This window comes from Hypomesus nipponensis, chromosome 19 (assembly GCF_054491055.1).
Source record: "Hypomesus nipponensis isolate SF chromosome 19, ASM5449105v1, whole genome shotgun sequence".
Lineage (NCBI taxonomy): Eukaryota > Metazoa > Chordata > Actinopteri > Osmeriformes > Osmeridae > Hypomesus > Hypomesus nipponensis.
This window is the reverse complement of record NC_140379.1, coordinates 9,335,001-9,352,898: the sequence shown is the minus strand read 5'-3', so window position 1 is coordinate 9,352,898 and position 17,898 is coordinate 9,335,001. Positions and strand designations below refer to the sequence as shown.

Below are 17,898 nucleotides of genomic sequence, written 5' to 3'. Positions count from 1 at the left end.
CAGCCAAGGTTCCAAGCTCCAGGAAGAAGGAGTCCTGTAAGACAGACACAGGCAGAAGGAGTCCTGTAAGACAGACACAGGCAGAAGGAGTCCTGTAAGACAGACACAGGCAGACACAGGCAGAAGGAGTCCTGTAAGACAGACACAGGCAGACACAAGCAGAAGGAGTCCTGTAAGACAGACACAGGCAGAAGGAGTCCTGTAAGACAGACACAGGCAGACACAGGCAGAAGGAGTCCTGTAAGACAGACACAGGCAGACACAGGCAGAAGGAGTCCTGTAAGACAGACACAGGCAGACACAAGAAGGAGTCCTGGAAAAAATACACACAGGCAGATAGGATGGGGTCTGTGTTTATTTATTCTGAGAGAAAAAAAACTGCCACAAATACATAGTTAAGTATAATATCTTAAAGTTGAAACAGTGGAACAACTGAAGACGCCACATGGCTTGCATCATGGCTTATACTGCTTTTACTATGCCCATTATTACTATGTAAAGAACAAAGAAATTACACGTAACAAATACTACATTGTTTTTTTGCATGGACAGCTCCCTTGCAACAAGTCTAGGACTAGAACTAGGACCAGACCAAGGCCGAGCACCAGAACAACCAAGCAAATCTGACTCATCTGCTGCAGTGTCAGGAAAACAAAATGGCACCCAGAGTCACTTCCTCTCTAGCCAAAACGGCCTCCTGTTCTACAGGCAAGTACCAGGACCTAGGGCGAGGTTCAGGTGTTCCTGATGCTCAAGCCAAGCTAGAACCAGGCTAGGTCCAGGCCCTAGACCTGGGACACCATAAGTAAGATACAATCTGTCATGGTTGTTATGGGCAATCCATGGAAGCAACAATACAAAGGGTTGAAACATATCAATTTATAAGGAGGTAAGGGAAGGTAAGCAGGCTCCATGTAACATAACAGGAACAAATTAAATACAGAATGCAATATCAAAAGTCTTATAAATCGAAATATATGCTACAGCTATAGATGTGGACCAGACAACACCGTACACACACTTAAAAGAGTCCTTATCAACGATTACCCTTTTGTGTAAATCAACTAGAAAAAGTAAGATGTCTGACCCATCTACCGGGTCCCAGGAGGGACATGCTTCACGATCCTCTTCCGTGTCTGCAGTTCGTCACTCGCTCCATCTGCATTCCTCACAACACTGGCGTCCAGGCAGACCTGGGATAGATGGATCAGGTCCTGAGTGCTCTTGGACTGAGTGTTCAGACCATCTCAGTATAACAATCATCAAGAGGCCCATTCTGTCCTGCTTTCACATCTGCTCTGTACAACAGAACCGACTGACTGGCTGAATGACTGACAGCATACTGTGACTTTACAGAAACACTCACTGGTTCCTCCACAGGGACACACAGGGTTCTCACACATTCTCCACTCATTCAGTTTCTCCAGTCACACCTAAAATAACTAGAATAAAATTCCCGCTCATCTCTCAAATATATTTTTGAATGAATTCATAAAGTGCCATTTCAATGCATTCTTTGTGTAGGAAAGATATTGCAACTAAATTAAAAGAGCACAACAATGCACATTCCATACCAGAGACATGGCAAAGTCTCACATCCTTTATCATGTATAACTTCTCCCTCTTTCCCTCCCTCTCTCTTAGTCCCTCCCTTCGTCCCTGCTGTATTTGATGATCTCCGTTCCTGTCAGGAACTAGAACGTCTACATGAAGCCAGTCAGAAAGACTAACAGTTTCATCTTAGTTCAAAGGCCTTTATGAAAACATGCATCCTTTGATTAAGACATCATTATTCTGACCTGATCAGACCACTGTGCCATCTCTCTCACAGTTATGTTCTGTCACGTGGTGAGCGGGGTCAGAAAGAGTAAGATCTACACAGTAGTGTAATAGAGGGTGTACAAAGAATACCCACTTCTCTTTACACGGACACACACTAATGTCATTTGAGAAAAACCTATCATTCCTCAGTCAGCCATATAGCCCTGTCTGCACAGCAGCAGAGAACCTTATCTCTGGAGCTTGGTTGGTGGTGGTGAAGGCCCACTCCTATGGATGTGGCTCCCTCAAGTGACTGAGTATGTGTACTACGCCACACCAGTGCAGAGTTCATGCTTGCTCTCCCTCTCCCTGGCAGAGCCAGAACGTTGCTCAACAACAGTACAAATGGTAAGATGTAAAAAGAAGGTAAAAGTCCCCTCAGACACGTGTTTTACTTTCTTGTTAATAGTGCACCATTTGAACATTGTTTTCTTCCAAAAAATATATCTCTTCTTTTTGTTTTATCTGGTAGTGATGAATCATAAAAATATCAGTGCATCAAGGTAACAAGGTAAAAGGTAGATAAAAGCAGAAACTGATTCCTAGATGTCTGTCCCTGTACTTATAAACCAAGAACTACAGATAATTTATGTAGAAAATGCTGATTAGAATTCTCAAGAAATCTAGAATAAAAAAGGTTGTAGCTTGTTGGTATTGTTTTGAGGCGGTGGCAGTAGTTTGGGTTGTGACAATGTTTACATGAATGATGGATAGATCTGTGATCTTCTGGTCATGCCTAAAGCAGGCAGCAGAACTCAGCCAATCACAACCTGCGCGTAGAGGCCAAACACAAACAAAGACAAACACACAGCAGTCTCTGGAACACTGACAGATGCAACTCTCCTCAAATGCGGGACACCATCGCTTGTTGAGTCTTGGCAGAACTCCAACGCCAGTCCTGAGGTCCTGATGCTGAGATGTTTCCATAGAAACGACAACAATGAGGATTGTTGCTGATGTTGAAGATTCTAACCCTGTTGGCAGAATCTTCTCATACACAACTCTTTCTCACTTTCTCTGTTGCTTTCTCTCTAACCGCAAAGTGGGACACATCTGATGGGGACAGGGGCACTGAGGGACGTGACAGAGATGGGCGTGGCAGAGATAGGCGTGGCAGCAAGGTGTGTGTGTGGTGGACTCAGTTTTCTGCCAGGGAGAGAGCCAGCGCCGCCTGGAGAGCAGCTTCCTCGTCAATACTGTAGTCCTGCAATACACACACACACAAATAGAAACAGCAAAATACAATTGTCCTTCCCTCCCTTCCTCCATCTCATCATCTCCCCTCCTTACCACAAAGGTGTCGTAGCAGAACTTGTGTCTGTGAAGAAGGTGCTGCAGGAAGTTGGAGCTCTTGTAGCTGGGATCTCCCCAGGGCATGGCTGAACACACAGGACACACCTGCTAACCACACACACACACATGGACATCCACACCACATCCACACACACACAGACACACACACCACACACACAGACACACACACCACACACAGATATACATGCACACAAAAGCAGGAATACTAAATTTTTACATTTAAAAACGATATTTATAAACTAGTATTACTACACATCCACACAATCACGCACACACATATATACCACTTTGTTGGGGTCGTTGCGGTGATTGTCCATGCAATGTTTGACCAGTTCCTGCTGGTCCAGGTGGCGGGCACCACAGTAAGGACACACAAAGGTTGAGCGGTTTGGAATATTACTGCAACAACAACAGCAACAGTTTACTATCAGCTACTCAGGATTATTTAGAACTTTTGACTCATAGCTATGACACACGTCCGAACGTACACCTGCAGGCACATACAAACACACAGACTTGACAAGATTTCTCCTTAATTTATCCGAACCAATTTATCACGCTCATTTATCACAACCATTCTCTGAAGTTGTACGTTTGCTGTATTCTTAAATCTCCACAGTCCATATCCAGCAAAGATACTCCTCCTATCCAATGACCTCTTTCAATAAACTCTCATGTACATAGCAGTACAAATATACCCACACAGTGTGCTTACCTGGGAATGGGCTGTGTTGTGGGAACCACTGGTACAAACTTAGGGCAGTTGGCCATTTGCTCCTGTACCTTTGTACATGACGTGATGTGGGACCTCATTTTAACTAAAGCCACCTGGGGGGCGGGGGAGAGAAGGGTGTTAGTTCAGTTTGTTAGTGTGTGTGTGTGTCGGTGTGTGTGTGTGTGTGTCAGTATACACCTTCTTGCTGCAGCCTCTACAGGGAGCCTTGTAGGAGGACAGCTGCTTCTCCACACTGGAGGACTTGTCCACCTTCTTAGGATCAAAGGGCATCCGGCACAGGGGGCAGAGAGGAGAGGTCACCTGCAGACAGGGCTGGAGACACTCCCCACAGAACCTGGAGACGAGACGGGAGGTCAGCGCGCTGTAGAGTATTCATCTCTCTCATCGCAGATGATGTTCAGCATCATGAATAAATACTGAGATATTCTCCAGTGTGTCTTCAGTAGAATCCCACTGTGAACACCACGGTAATTATACATTGAGTACACACTGAGCCTGGGTACCCCACTGTAGCACCTGTGAAGCAACAATACTGAAGTCCACAATATTGGAATGCACTCCACACTCTGTTCCTTTTATCATTAGGTATAGAAGCAGTTGTATAAAAAAACTCACTCTGTGTGTGTGCGTGTGTATGTGTACCTGTGTGTGTGTGCGTCAGGATAACTAGGGACAGTTAGTTCTGCCTCCTTCCCCTGGTATGGGACATTTTTGTGAGCTATTTATAAACCCCCACACACACACAATCTTGCTGTTTCAAAACCAAACAAAGGCCTCCATTGGATGATGTACACACAGATACAGAACACGTATGGCCACAAACGCCACCCTCCCAACAAAGGATTCTAGAACAATGGTGATGTATGGCATAACAAAGAGAATAAGGGGGGAGATAAACATTCTTAATTGTGTAGGTTTATCCTCATCTAACCCCCCTCCGTTCCTCTCCTCTTTTCCTCTCCTCTCCTTTCCTTTCCTCTCCACCCCTCCTCTCTTTCCCCCTGCAAGGGGGTGACCCTATTTCCTGTTCACAAAAAGGAAGCTCACTACCTCAGGAGAGATGTAGAGATGGAAGGAAGGAAGGAAGAAGATGGCAAGAACAAAGGGGAGGAAAGATGAGAGAGGAGAGTGGGAAAGTGGGTGTAAGTGAGAGCAAGAAGGATAGAGAGAGGAGTGTGGTAGACAGATAGATGGAGGGGGTAGTGAGAGCATATGAATGCAGGTTCAGCTGGTCCTCAGAGCCCTGAGGGCCAACTTCTTCTCACTATCTGTACCACGCTTATCTCCAGCACACCCCATAATACTACACAGTACTGCACCTGGATACTCCACTGTACTCTGTGCTTCCACACCCTGTGATACAGTACTGCATACTAGTTAGTCTATTCCTAATACATACACTCCTCTCAGATCATGTGCTTGTCTATCTGTCTGTCTGTCAGGCCGGGGTTTTCAGGCACACATGCAGAGCGCGGATCAGGTGCAACAAAAATGATTTATTCAAAAAAAGGTTAACAAAGGGGTGCTCCACAGGAGGCTGGTTCAGTCCAACAAAAAGTAATTCAGAAACAAAGGTAACATCCAAAACCAAGAAGGCGTACTTACACAAACAAACTTCATGACAGAGTGAAGAGGGAAGGACACCCAGTGCTTAAATAGGAAGTGTTGATCACCGCAGGTGTGGAGCCCAGTGTAGAAGAAGGTTGGTGCTAGGTGCTCTAGGGTGAATGTCCCCCTCTAGAGGGCTGGCGCCCGTGCGCGGGTGTGACACTGTCTGTCTGCATGACATATAAATAGGGGTGTGTACTTTAATAGATACACAGATAAAGGTTGTTCCCGGACTGACAGGCTGACTGGAGCTAAGTTCTGTCTCAATGAACATACTGGTAGAGGGGGGGGGGGGGGGGGGGCAGTCAGCAGTGATAACCTGTGGTGCAGAGACAGACTCAGCATAGCGCATATTCAGACCAGCCCAGACTAGATCAACTTAATCCAGCCCATACCATTCCATTCCAACCGAGTCCAGTCCAGCCCAGCCTAGCTCATCCTAGCCCTGCCCAGCCCAGACTAGCCCAACTCAGCCCTGCCTAGCCTAACCCACACCTGACCAAACCATCCTTGCTCAGCCTGGTTAAGCCTAACACGCTGTGAGCCTCAGAGGAGATGTCAGGAACACCAAGATGAGATGAGACGATAACACTGTTTCACTGTCCCACACACATGTGGAACTGCCATTTTAAGCCTCTTTGTCACTCCCTCATCAAACATTCATTTTACGAAAAGGGCAGAATGGGTCTGGTAAAAGAAAGAGAGCGAGAGAGAGAGCGAGAGAGAGAGATAGAGAGAGAGAGAGAGAGAGAGAGAGAGAGAGAGAGAGAGAGAGAGAGAGAGAGAGAGAGAGAGAGAGAATGAAAGAAAGAATTAAAGAAAGAAAGAAAGAAAGAAAGAAAGAAAGAAAGAAAGAAAGAAAGAAAGAAAGAAAGAAAGAAAGAAAGAAAGATGAGACACAAATAGACAATGGAGTTCTGGAGAGAGGTTGCTGTTCTTTATCAGTTTACAAGAAGAACAAGGCCTACATGCACACACATGTATATTATATGTATTTAGTTTACATTGGTTTGTTGTTGTTGCATGGGAAGACTGTGCTTGCCCATCTGAGAGGGAGGGAAGTTAGTGTACACATCATACATAATTCATACCAATTGATGATTCTAGTGAAAAGCAACAAAAAAACGTTACGATGAAGAAATATCAAGATCACACACACACACATCCCCCATTTCTGTTTTCAAAGTAACAGGGCAGTGTTGCATTGTGTTGCATGGCTACTTCCTTATCTGACATGATGTGTTTTCGGGTCCTTCTCACTGGCCCAGACAGCTTCTACTGAGAACCCCCTTCATGCTCACAACATGGCCCCCGCTCCCCTGCTCCCCCTAAACAGACGTACACACACACGACCCCCCCCCCCCCCCTCCACACACACACGCACGCACACACGCACACACACACACACGCGCACATACACACACACAGTGTTTAAAGACAGTTATCCATTAACCGTTTGGATGTGCCAAGCGTCTGACCGGTAAGGGTTTGGCTGGACAGTAACATTTGCTTTGTGGACGAAAGGCCATAGAAGCGTCTATTTCCGGCCATCGAGGCTGTGGTAAGAATGTTTTGTCCAACATCCTCTTGACTAAGATTCATGGACACTAAACAGACCATCAATAAACGCACTTTGCTTCTTGTATTAGTTGCATTTCTAAGTACTCACGTGTGAGCACAGCTGGCAATGCTGACGGGTTTGTGGTAGACCTCCAGACAGATGGGGCAGGAGAACTGGCTCTCGACGCTCTCCCCTGGAGCCGTGGCGGAGGATGCCCCGCTCGCTTGCTGATGCTGTCGGAGCTGGGTAGCGGACACAAAACTGCGGAACATCGCCATCACGAACAATAAGCTCAGTTCGCTATTCACTCTCGACAACAGATATTCTTTTCCTTGGGAACAGATGCCGCAAATTAAAACATAGATGGTGCTCTAATTAACGGATGAATATCCTACGTATAAACATGTCTAATGACAAAGATAAGCTACGTTTCACTAGAGGACACGCCGGAGCTGGAAACAAGTAAACATTAGAAAATATACTGTTCGTTGACGACAGCTAGCTCGGGTAAAATGCTGTGTAGATTATTCGATGTGAAAACAACGTAAACCGTCAAACGGTAACGGTTCAGAAGGTACACATGCTACTAAGATTTGTGATTTTGCGCAGTGCTTTACCGGTCTGATACTTGCGAACAAGCGTCCCAGCTACAACAAAAACCTTTTAAAGACGCTTTACGTTCTGGATACTGAAGTCCCATAGTAGCCTTCGTGTAATACCTTCAACGGAACGCTCTTTTGGTTAGAACTACACTCCCAGTCACCAATGCAATTCGGCATTGAGATGTGGTACACTCGTTTTGAAATCCGTGGTAGCTTACAAAACGGCGGAGTCATGAGCACCCATTCACCCGGTAGGCTCTAAAAACATCTCCTATTTGTACACAATTCAGACGGGAGTGTGGGGTGGGGGTGGTGGGGATTAGTGGGAGCAAGGTGTAGGCCAACTTTTTGATCTTAACATATTGAAATACAGTAGAACCATTCCGTTATTTTTGTTGTTTCTTACTGAAGTGAGTTGCATAGTTATTTGAAGCAAATTCACTATTAGAATATACAAAGATATTCCGCCCCTAGTGCGGCCCAGAAGCCAGACTGGACCCTCCCAGGGCTGGCCTGTAGCTGCCCCTAACACAGCCTCTGGATGTGTCAACTCACCCAGCTAACCTGCCCTGACAGCAGCTAGAGTCAGGGTCTGCTAATTGAATACCCTCACTGTGTGCTTCTGTCTCCTCCTTTACCCTCTAGTTTCTCTCTCTCCCTCTCTCTCTTTCTCTCTCTCTCCCTCCCTCTGTATATTTTTATACCCCTTTCTCTCACTCTCCATCTTTCTCTACTTTTTTTCCCTTCTTTATCATCCTCCCCCATCACACAACCCCTAACACTCCATCCCTTCACCCCCTCACCTGTTCTGATCCGCATGACAAATTATTATGTTCCTCTCCTTCCTGTATGTTGTGTTTTGGTCTAAACAACGTCATGGTGAAAAGCCAGCAGGGGGCACCAGCGGGAGTTGTCTGGGTCCCCGAGACTTCAGGGTCTCCAGATTTCTCAGTCTAATCTTTCCTCCATGCTTGGGTGAAACACTAACCTCAGGTTCAACGGTCCTCTACCACCATACACACACATCCAGAGTCCTCTAACCCCGCACATGCACACACACCTTACTTCCACACTACATACAGTACGTCCTATCCTCACAAGAAAACATGTGATCCCCCCTGTGTGTGCCCTACATCACACACAAACCAACCCCACATTAAATAAGTACAGCCAACACATAGCACATTCCTTCACCCCTGTCCCTCTCCAGCACATCAAACATACTTACACAAGCAGCCTTTTCTGAGGCAGGTGGTCCTAATAGTGACACTGTCAGATTGTAGGGCTGGATGAGTAATAAGTATAATTTGTTGGGTTTTCAGTTGTTGTTATGAAAAACAAGAGACAGGTCCAGGAAACTCTGCATTCTTAATAACAATATAATAATAATTTGTTGCATGTTAGGAATTCCTACCTTAACAAAACATAGCTAGTGATGACAGCATCTCTGATATCTAACATGATTAAGGTATCATGTCTAGATCAAGATGAGGAATGGTTTCTGAGGTTTAGTTAGGGTACATTTCATGTTTTTGTCTAATAATATTGTGTCTCATAATCTTAAATACCATCACAACCTCCAAAGAAACATCAAGGCTACAGATACAGGGTTGTCATTGGTCCATCCTTCGAATCAATTCAGTTTACCCTCCAGTGTATGGTTCAGAGTCACACCCATCCGCTGCAGTCCTCACCCATCTTCTCTCCCTCTCCTCCTTTCCTATGTCCCCAACTACTGTTCATTTGGTCAAGCAGACCCCCCCCCTCCCCCTCCCTCCTCCTCAGTCAGGCAGGAAGTCCCTAAAGGAGCTGAGGCTGAAACTGCGAGAGGGGGGCCCTGGTGGGCCGAGGCTGCGAGGGGGAGGGCCAGGGATTCCAGCTGCGGGGGCAGACGGCAGTCCGGAGCTGATTCTAGGGATCTTCTCCAACAGTTTAGACACACCCCTTCGCCGGAAGGAGGCCGGACCGGAGTCCCCCTGCTGGAGCACGTCTGCGTAGAGGGCCTGGAACACAGCTGCCGTCTCCTCCCACCCGTCACGCACCGAGACCTCCCAGAACGGCAGCTTCAGCCCCCGTGCCAGGCCCTCCCCCTCCTCCCTGGTCACCATGCGGTCAAATGCCAGGTCCTTCTTATTGGCTACTATGACCATGGGCGGAGGGCGGGCCTCGAGGCCGCTGCGGCGGCCGCCACTGGCATGGGTGTGGTTAACCAAGAAGCAGAGACGCATGACCTCATCAAAGCTGCAGCGGTCTGTTACAGAGTAGACAATGAGGAAAGCGTCTCCCCAGCGGATCTTCTCCTCGATCAGGAGGGCGTCTTCCTCCTACACCCACACACACACGTACACACAAACAACTCTCAGCTGGACCGACACAAACATTAAGGATGTCATCAAGGAGGCAGCTACGTAGATTTCAGCTTATAACATGGTCTCTGTGAACAACACCAGTCTGAACAGGGTTCTCCATTTACATATAAAAGTTAAATTGTGTGTGTGTGTCTCCAATGCCAAACAATGATATTAAGTGTGCATATGCGGCCGTGCGGAACCATGAGTGTCTTCTAACCATCTCTGCTACATGTCTAATGGTTTACTGCAGGGCATTGAACCCTTACCTGTCCTGCAGTGTCCAGTATCTCAAACTGCGCCACGTCTCCGCTGATACACATCTCGTGTCTGTATATTGTTTCTGCAGACACGTGCCACACAAATGGGAATCAATAGGCTACATTATTATTGATCGTTATTAGCAGATCTAGGCCTCAGACTGACTAATGATAGCAGTAGCCTCGTGGTAAAGGTTTAAATTTGAGAGTGACCGCTTCACTTATTCACAATCGGGCTGCCCTCACCTACCGAGTGTTGGATCGTACTCTCCGATGAATCTTTTAGTGATAAATCGCACAGCCATTGCTGCAAAACCAAATTCGTGTAAAAAGTTTAGTCAACCATGTAGGCTAATTTATTTAACAATTATATACGCCATGCATGAATCACAATAGCACGTATGAACATATTTTAGGTATTTTCTATGCAAACTTCAACTTCTTATCCGACAGACTTTGCTTGCTCACCGGTTTTGCCGACTGCCGCTTGGCCCAATATCACAATCCGGACGGTCCTGGATGGGTGACTACCCGACCTACGAAGCGTTTTAGATAAACCGAAGTTTGTGGTCATGGTTTCTTTGTCCATTGACGATAAAACTGGTAACTATATAACTATCCATGAAACAGTTCGTCTCCCACTCATAGTTGGAGTGGCAGGTTGCGGGTCTCCGGTCATAGAGGATAGCAAGAGCTCTGACATAACTCACACTTAGTTGCGTTTCCTCCTTTACTGGCAGCGGGTTCAGATTCCTCACTCTCAGACGAGACAGCTCAGCAACATCATGTTAGTGTCACTCCTTGGTCTGTCTCCACTCATACCTTCTCCCCTCTCTTCATAGCCTAAAAAAGCCGTTTTCTGCACTTCCTCAATTGTCAAAATGGTTGATCACAGAGCAGTCAAACTGAACACTTTGTTAAAACAAAACAAAAAGAACAGAGACAAACCAGATGTAAACACTTTTGGAAAACTTTATTTCATATTTGTCACAAACCATTTGTTAATTTCAGCGCAGTGAGTAAGCATATTTACAAAGAGAAATACAGAAACTGAAATTATGAGAGCATAGGAGCCACTTCTATGGAGTTGATCCTTAGGATGGTCTGTGGCTGGATAACAACTGGAGGAGAGATGAGAAAGGACAGAAGTAACCATTAGTCAGACATACAAGTTAACTGATACATTAGAATCACTGATAAAACAATATCAAATATATCACATGATAGTATTGTATGTATATTTCTCGATATTTTTTCTAATAATAATTTTCTTAATAATCCCTTATCTCTTCCAATTCCTCACCCTATCTTTCCCACCCCTCCCACTTTCTCTCTCTCCATCCCTCTATCAAGTGTGGAGTAATGTCCTCCTGTCCACATGCACTGATCTTGTTGACTGTGTGTTAGACCTGAACACAGTGTAATTGGCACGTTAGGAGAAATGTAGGTCACTGATTCAGACTATAAACAGAATCTAACTAAACAGCATGGTCCCACTCAGCTCTCTGTCTTCACGCAGATACAGAAAGATAGGTAGAGATAGATACTACAGGCAGACAGACAGATAGGTAGAGATAGATACAGGCAGGCAGACAGACAGATGGACATGCAAGCAGGCAGGCAGAGACAGACACTGTGGTTTAAAAATGGAAGTTAGACAAAGTACACATCCAGACATAGAGCCAGCTGGCCAGGCAGACATCATTACAGCAGGCTTAGTTAGTTCGAGACAACAGTCTGGTCCGACACCTAGCGCTGTGCCAACCTGTCTATCTCATCCAGAACACTGAATAAAAGGGGCTAATGACTAAGCCCTCAATTATATCAAATTACAAAGTTGGAGCGCATCAATATCATTAGTTTTCCTAATGAATCACTGTCTGGGATACCTTCTGTAGTCCATACAATAACATATATAAAGACAGCGGTGGTTATAGGCTGAGGACATGTCAGTCTATGGTAGATAAGGTTAGCGCCCCCTACAGCAGTAGATGGAACCTACTTTTCTTTTTCTGGAAGCGGTGTCTCTTCCAGAAGCGCATGTGAACTTTGGGCCAGGACTCTGTCTTCTCAAGCACTGTAGCTTCCACTCTCACCAAGTTTCTGCTGCAGGAGGGCATGAGGGGGACATGACTGATTAGTCAGCATGTATTTACCAGTAAGATTAATTTGAATATTATATTGTGGGTAACACATGCATCTTTACATTGTAAAGATGATGTGTGTGTCTACGTGTGCATGTGCAGTATACCCCAAAAGTGGCCTGCCAATCATAGTAAAGTCTTCTCCTCCAACCATCAGCACCTGTACAGCAGACAGACAAGATAACACTTGATTAATCAATGAAGACTCTAAAGACACAGACCCCATTTGGGCCCTTAGAGTTAGAACAAGCTATCACCATAGCAACCAACTGTTACTGGTTCTAGTGTATGTATTTGTGTATGTGGTCTACCCACCTTCTCCATCCGAATCCTGTCCCCACACTCGGCCTCTATGTGGTTCTCTATGAGGATCAGGTCCTCATTGGTCACCTTCCACTGGCGGCTGGCGAAGTGCACCACCGCAAACAACCTCCCAAGATCACCCTGGGCAAGCACGCCATTCACCTTCTGCACCACCGCTGCAGGACACCGGAAGAGGAGGAGTTACAGCTGACAGACAGACAGGAAGAGGAATAGTGATTGACAGATATATGACAGAAAGGAGGTTTAAAACACAACAGATGCAGACGTTGAGGCTTTAGTATGTTAACACCACAAGGGTTGCATTCCAGTGTTTCACTAACAGTACATTAGAACACAACAATATCCTACGGCCTGCATCTCCAATAAAGTGTAATGAGAGAACCACTCACACATACAATGTGGAACGAAGCCTAATACTGGGGTATCAGGATACTTTTACATGCTGGGGGTTACAATACACCTTTGTCACAAAAACTACATTATATTGTAACGTGGCCTACATTTACTGGACAATGTGATAAGTGTTACAAGCCAGAACTTTACAGAACATCAAGTGAACGTTTCCAATTTGTTTTGTGCATACAGTGTGTGTGTGTGTGTGTGTGTGTGTATGTCACAGTGCGCTTCAGACCTGCGTGTTGCTGTCTCTGCTCCTCAGGGTCAATAGGGGTCAACTCAGGCCATGGTGGTCTGGACAGGGAAGTCTCTGGAACTGAACTATTCAGGAAGGAAACACACACAAATTAACCCTGGGTAATAACCACAAAATCTCCTTGTCAACCAATCACATCACGTCAGGGGAAACCTGAATAAAGTGGGATCTGTGAGTGCATGACGTGAGAAAGCAAGACGAGATAGAGGGGGAGAGAGAGAGAAGTCGAGTATAGGCAATGATGTGCACAGCTGTATGAATGTATGTCATAGACAGCTTGCAACTCGATTAGGTCGTAATTTGATAAGGTAGCTATTAGTTCACACACGCATCCGTCATCATTACCTCGATGGCAACTTAACGCTCTGAGAACTGCAATGACGTATTAGCGCAGGGAACTGGACACCTGAAAGAACATAGACAACCCACAGTGAGCAAACGGTCTGTGAGACGTGTTAGCCTTAGGGCGCTGTAATATTACCTAACCAGCCGTATTCATCTTTTAAATGACTCTCTTCCAATGAGATAACGTTCACCTCAGGTTATGTTAGCCAGCAGAAAGCTAGCTACAATTGGCTACCACTGGTTAGCTTCCAGGACATAGGACTCAAATACAGCTAAAGTAACCTGCTACCACACAAATAATCAATTAAACACACGTTTGTAAATGTCACCACTACCCACCTATTTGATTAATAACGGGGACATGAACATGTTGACTTTGTAAACTCCGACACGTTCTCAGCAGTTGTACACATCCACCCCTCAAAGTCACCGCCATCTTTTCGACTAGTGTATTTGGTGTCACTGAAATGTCCATCCCCACAATATGTAACGCAGAGCATAATAGTATTCCAAAATGTGTGACAATATTATGTTAATTTTAACAGGCATAAACCACAAGTCAAATGAAATATTTGTTAAATGGTTTTTGGATTCTGTTTGAAATACACGAAGTAGAAACCCGAGACGGAACACTTATTATATGATTGAGTGGGAACACTTTCTCACACCGACCCTCTGCCGTCTCCCTGCAACTGCTTCCTTGAAGGTGTCTCTGTCTCATTTCATATTAAATTAAATGAAGGATTACAACGCTAGATCTACTTCTATCAATCCACTTCTTACAATTGCACCTCCACCCCACACACACACGCACACGCACACACACACATACGGGGATCTTACCCCACAGCAACAGAGCACCTGCTTTAAAAACATGTTTGGATTGCATTCTATTACACCTTTACAGTGTTTAATATTATGCACTTTAAATGAATTGAATTGAATTTGATTTTTTTTTATGTGTGTGCATGTGTAATGTTTTTTTCCTGTCACTGGGTGGCGTTGTAACACTGCATCTTTCTGTTCTGTCTTTGTACAAAATATGCCCGTGGACCTGGTGCAGTGTATCCACAAGAGCCAGGTCAATTCAGTTGTGTTTTCAATATAATGTGAAGGGGCAGGGTGGGGTAGAAGGCGATGGGGGAGTCAGGGGAACAGCTCGGTGCACCTTGATATGAAGAGAGTACAGATGATTTGAGAGTAACCAATAGAGACCAGCTCAGGAGAGATCTGAGAAATCTGGCATCAGGGCTTGAGTCACTGCTCACAGTACACCACCCCCCCCCCCCCCCCCCCTCTATTCTCTCTCTTTTTCCTTCTCTCTTATTCTCTCTCTCTCTTATTCTCTCTCTCTCTTATTCTCTCACTCTCTTATTCTCTCTCTCTCTTTCTCTCTCTATCTTATTCTCTCTCTCTCTCTCTCTCTCTCTCTCTCTCTCTCTCTCTCTCTCTCTCTCTCTCTCTCTCTCTCTCTCTTGCTGTCTTTCCTCTCTCAAACTAATTACACAAATGTCATCTCTCCCTCCACCTCCCATCCTTTTCTCTTTCCCATAATCTCTTGGTCTCTCTCATCTCTCCATCCCTCTCTCTCTCCACCCCTCACTCTTTCTCACACCTCCTGCTGTGCTTGTTTGTTTCTTGGAAGTTAAATGACGCATCAAGTCATCACAGGAATGTATTGGTGTGTATCTGTTTGTGTGTGTGTGCATGAATGTGTGGGTGTATCTGTGATTTTGAATCCATGATGCAGCCGTGTAGTAGCTGTGGTGTAGGCATGTAGTAGCTGTGTAGTAGCCATGTTTTTTCTATGTTGACCTCCAGGCTGGTTGAACCTCAGACATCCACAGGCTCACACACAAGGTCCCATGAATAATTGAGATGTAGAATTCCAGGACTGCATGTGTTTATGTGTGTGTGTGGTGTGATATTGGATTTCTGAGTACAGCCATATGCTGGACCAGCATGAGACTGATATCCTAGCCACCAAGCCTCCTGGCTTTTAGGGAGGATGCCCAAATGTGTGCCTGTGTGTGTGTGTGCATGTATGTATGTGTGTGTGATGTGTTTTGTGTGAGTGTGTGTCTCTATTTGTACTTTCCGTCTTTGTACTTCCATGACAGGATGCTGTTGCTAAAACATATGAAAGGTAGTGTGTGCGTGGGGGAGAGGGGGTGGGAGGGGTTGGAGGCATGAGCTTGCTTTAGGATTGTGTGGGAGTGAGAGGGTCTAGTATCTTAGCAACAGCACGTTTATGGTGAGAGAGATAGAGAGAAGTGGATGAGGATGCTCTAGTGCTTTAACTGGCTCCACCCTTTCCCCCACGTCTGTTAACACTGTCAGCTCCCTGATTGGCCACCTGGGTTCTGGCCTCAGAGCCTCTATCCTTCTCTCTTTGCAGCCCATTCACACCTCGTCCAATCAATAAAGGTCACATTCGCATCCCTCTCTGAGACACTATCCTGGATGATACTGAATGATCCACATGTAACATATTATAATTGTGTCTCTCTTTCTTTCTTTTCTCTCTTCTTCTTTCTTATTTCTCCTTGGCCTGTCCCCTTGTCTTTATCTTACCTCTTTCTCCTCCATCTCTCATTCATCTGTCCTCTAACCGCCCTGCCCCCGCTGCAAGGAGGTGTAAATGGTCTGGAAGATGGCTGCCATGCTTGTCGATGTAGAAACGGCCACAGGCCAGGTCCCCTGCCACAGCGACAAACAGATGGCCCATTACTGCAAAAACACCTGGGGGATAGGAGGGCACAGAGGGGGAGGAAGAGAGAGAGAGTGTGGTGGAGGCAGGGGAAGAACCATGAGAGAGGAGTGGGGGGGGTGGAGGCATGATCATAGAATAAGAGGCATAGCTGGAATGTCCTCCAGAATGTGTGACTATCTTCAAGAACCAGCTGCTTCCATTTAGTTGACCATGTCAGAACCCTGAAAGAAGTGGAGAAGAGAGGAGAATGTCTATTGCTGTCAGCTATAATTGGGCTCTCAGGAAAAGAGATGGAAAGAGAAAAGAGAGAAGGAGAAGATAGGGAAGAAGAAAGACAAAAAAAGAGAAGAGTATGTGTGTGCAGTCCCAGATTGTAATATCATTATTTGGACTGCTATATCAGGGCCATCCTATTCCCCCGAATGCTCCGTCCCGGCAGAGAGCAGGAGATAGGTGTGGAGGATCACTGTCACTCTGCAACAAGCGTCTTTAACTAGGTCTCTCTTCTAAAAATACTCTTTATGAAACAAAGCCTGATCCCCCAGGAGACAGAAGCACTGTACACACAGAAGCATATGTGCACGCGCACACACACAGACACACACACGCACCCACACACCAAGAGCGGCAGTGTGTGTGCAGAGATGAAAAGAAGACATATTCCTATAGTGGCTCTTGGAGGTCACAACAGAGCTTCTCTATCTGCCTCTCTCTCTCTCTCTCTGGAGGGAAAGGAGTTAGGGAGAGAGAAAGAGGAAGTTATTCTTAGAGTTATTTTATCACCATGGCACAGCTATATCTGAATGTGTGTTGTGTGAGAGTTTGTGTGTGTGTGTGTGTGTACGTGTGTGTGTGTGTGTGTGTGTGAGAGTTATCAAACACCCCATTATGTCAAAACTGATGGATGAATGACTTTGAGTATGTTCATCTAGAGAGATGAATAGCGTTCATTAAACATGCTCACGGCCAGCTTTGAAGTGTAAACACAAGCTCCAGACTGTTCTCATTAAGTCCAGTGATTGTTTTCGTTTTGTCTGAATGAGAGCGACAGTTAACAAGCGCACTGTTGGGGTGAGAAGAGGAGTGGAGAGAAGGAGAGAAGAGGAGAAGAGAGGAGAGAGAAGGAGAAAGGAGGGGGGAGTGGTAGGGAGAGGAGTAAAAGGGAGAGGAGGGGAAAAGAGGGGAGAGGAGGGGGGGTTGAGGTCACAGGTCTGGTGTGTGTTGAGTTTGCTACATCCCAGGCCGAGCTGCTCAGACTGTGTGCAGCAGCGAGACTCCTGCTGTCAGGAGCCATCAGCCAGACAGAGCAGAACAGAGCACGCTCACCAGACAGCCTATCAGAGGACCCCAGGTGGCCACACAACCTATCAGAGAGCCCCAGGGGAAGCATGTGTGAGTCACACACAGAGCCAATACCGTTGCAGAACTGCACTCTTCACTGGCCTTGAGAAAAGACAAAGTCTTAGATGT

The 17,898-nt window shown here is 45.8% G+C and overlaps 3 protein-coding genes across 8 annotated transcripts; all 3 read right to left on the bottom strand.

Annotated features, from left to right (window-relative positions):
* Positions 1 to 342: 342 nt before the first annotated feature.
* rnf166 (ring finger protein 166) lies at positions 343 to 7,817 on the bottom strand. Of its 6 annotated transcripts, none has more exons than XM_084683142.1 (7): positions 7,658 to 7,817; positions 7,149 to 7,301; positions 4,049 to 4,205; positions 3,851 to 3,963; positions 3,420 to 3,534; positions 3,112 to 3,222; positions 343 to 3,025 (listed from the first exon to the last, which is right to left on the bottom strand). In XM_084683142.1, the coding sequence occupies exons 1-7, from the start codon at positions 7,738 to 7,740 to the stop codon at positions 2,960 to 2,962; spliced, it is 798 nt and encodes a 265-aa protein (XP_084539268.1). In that variant the 5' UTR covers positions 7,741 to 7,817; the 3' UTR covers positions 343 to 2,959. The 6 variants fall into 6 exon arrangements, with proteins under 6 accessions (XP_084539268.1, XP_084539269.1, XP_084539265.1 ...); XM_084683143.1 differs by having other exon boundaries at positions 3,112 to 3,219; XM_084683139.1 differs by having other exon boundaries at positions 343 to 3,222.
* A 1,606-nt stretch (positions 7,818 to 9,423) lies between these two features.
* Positions 9,424 to 10,965, bottom strand: LOC146246869 (ras-related and estrogen-regulated growth inhibitor-like). Its single transcript, XM_084682884.1, has 4 exons — positions 10,719 to 10,965; positions 10,501 to 10,557; positions 10,260 to 10,333; positions 9,424 to 9,966 (listed from the first exon to the last, which is right to left on the bottom strand). Exons 1-4 carry the CDS (start codon positions 10,837 to 10,839, stop codon positions 9,424 to 9,426), a joined length of 795 nt encoding a protein of 264 aa, XP_084539010.1. The 5' UTR covers positions 10,840 to 10,965.
* A 243-nt stretch (positions 10,966 to 11,208) lies between these two features.
* Positions 11,209 to 14,182, bottom strand: mrpl21 (mitochondrial ribosomal protein L21). The gene is made up of 7 exons (XM_084682238.1): positions 14,055 to 14,182; positions 13,716 to 13,776; positions 13,350 to 13,435; positions 12,710 to 12,873; positions 12,502 to 12,554; positions 12,253 to 12,356; positions 11,209 to 11,371 (listed from the first exon to the last, which is right to left on the bottom strand). Exons 1-7 carry the CDS (start codon positions 14,149 to 14,151, stop codon positions 11,307 to 11,309), a joined length of 630 nt encoding a protein of 209 aa, XP_084538364.1. The 5' UTR covers positions 14,152 to 14,182; the 3' UTR covers positions 11,209 to 11,306.
* Positions 14,183 to 17,898: the final 3,716 nt, after the last annotated feature.

Excerpts from the sequence above, each read along its gene's own strand:
- rnf166 (XM_084683139.1), bottom strand. The coding sequence starts at position 7,740 with ATGGGACTTCAGTATCCAGAACGTAAAGCGTCTTTAAAAGGTTTTTGT. Across the intron at positions 7,302-7,657 it reads TGTTCGCAAGTATCAGACCG|TTTTGTGTCCGCTACCCAGC; the intron begins GTAAAGCACTGC and ends GATGTTCCGCAG. Across the intron at positions 4,206-7,148 it reads ATTGCCAGCTGTGCTCACAC|GTTCTGTGGGGAGTGTCTCC; the intron begins GTGAGTACTTAG and ends TCTCGTCTCCAG.
- LOC146246869 (XM_084682884.1), bottom strand. The coding sequence starts at position 10,839 with ATGGACAAAGAAACCATGACCACAAACTTCGGTTTATCTAAAACGCTT. Across the intron at positions 10,334-10,500 it reads AGAGTACGATCCAACACTCG|AAACAATATACAGACACGAG; the intron begins GTAGGTGAGGGC and ends ACGTGTCTGCAG. Across the intron at positions 9,967-10,259 it reads TACTGGACACTGCAGGACAG|GAGGAAGACGCCCTCCTGAT; the intron begins GTAAGGGTTCAA and ends GTGTGGGTGTAG.
- mrpl21 (XM_084682238.1), bottom strand. The coding sequence starts at position 14,151 with ATGGCGGTGACTTTGAGGGGTGGATGTGTACAACTGCTGAGAACGTGT. Across the intron at positions 13,777-14,054 it reads CCCCGTTATTAATCAAATAG|GTGTCCAGTTCCCTGCGCTA; the intron begins GTGGGTAGTGGT and ends ATGTTCTTTCAG. Across the intron at positions 12,555-12,709 it reads ACAGGATTCGGATGGAGAAG|GTGCTGATGGTTGGAGGAGA; the intron begins GTGGGTAGACCA and ends TCTGCTGTACAG.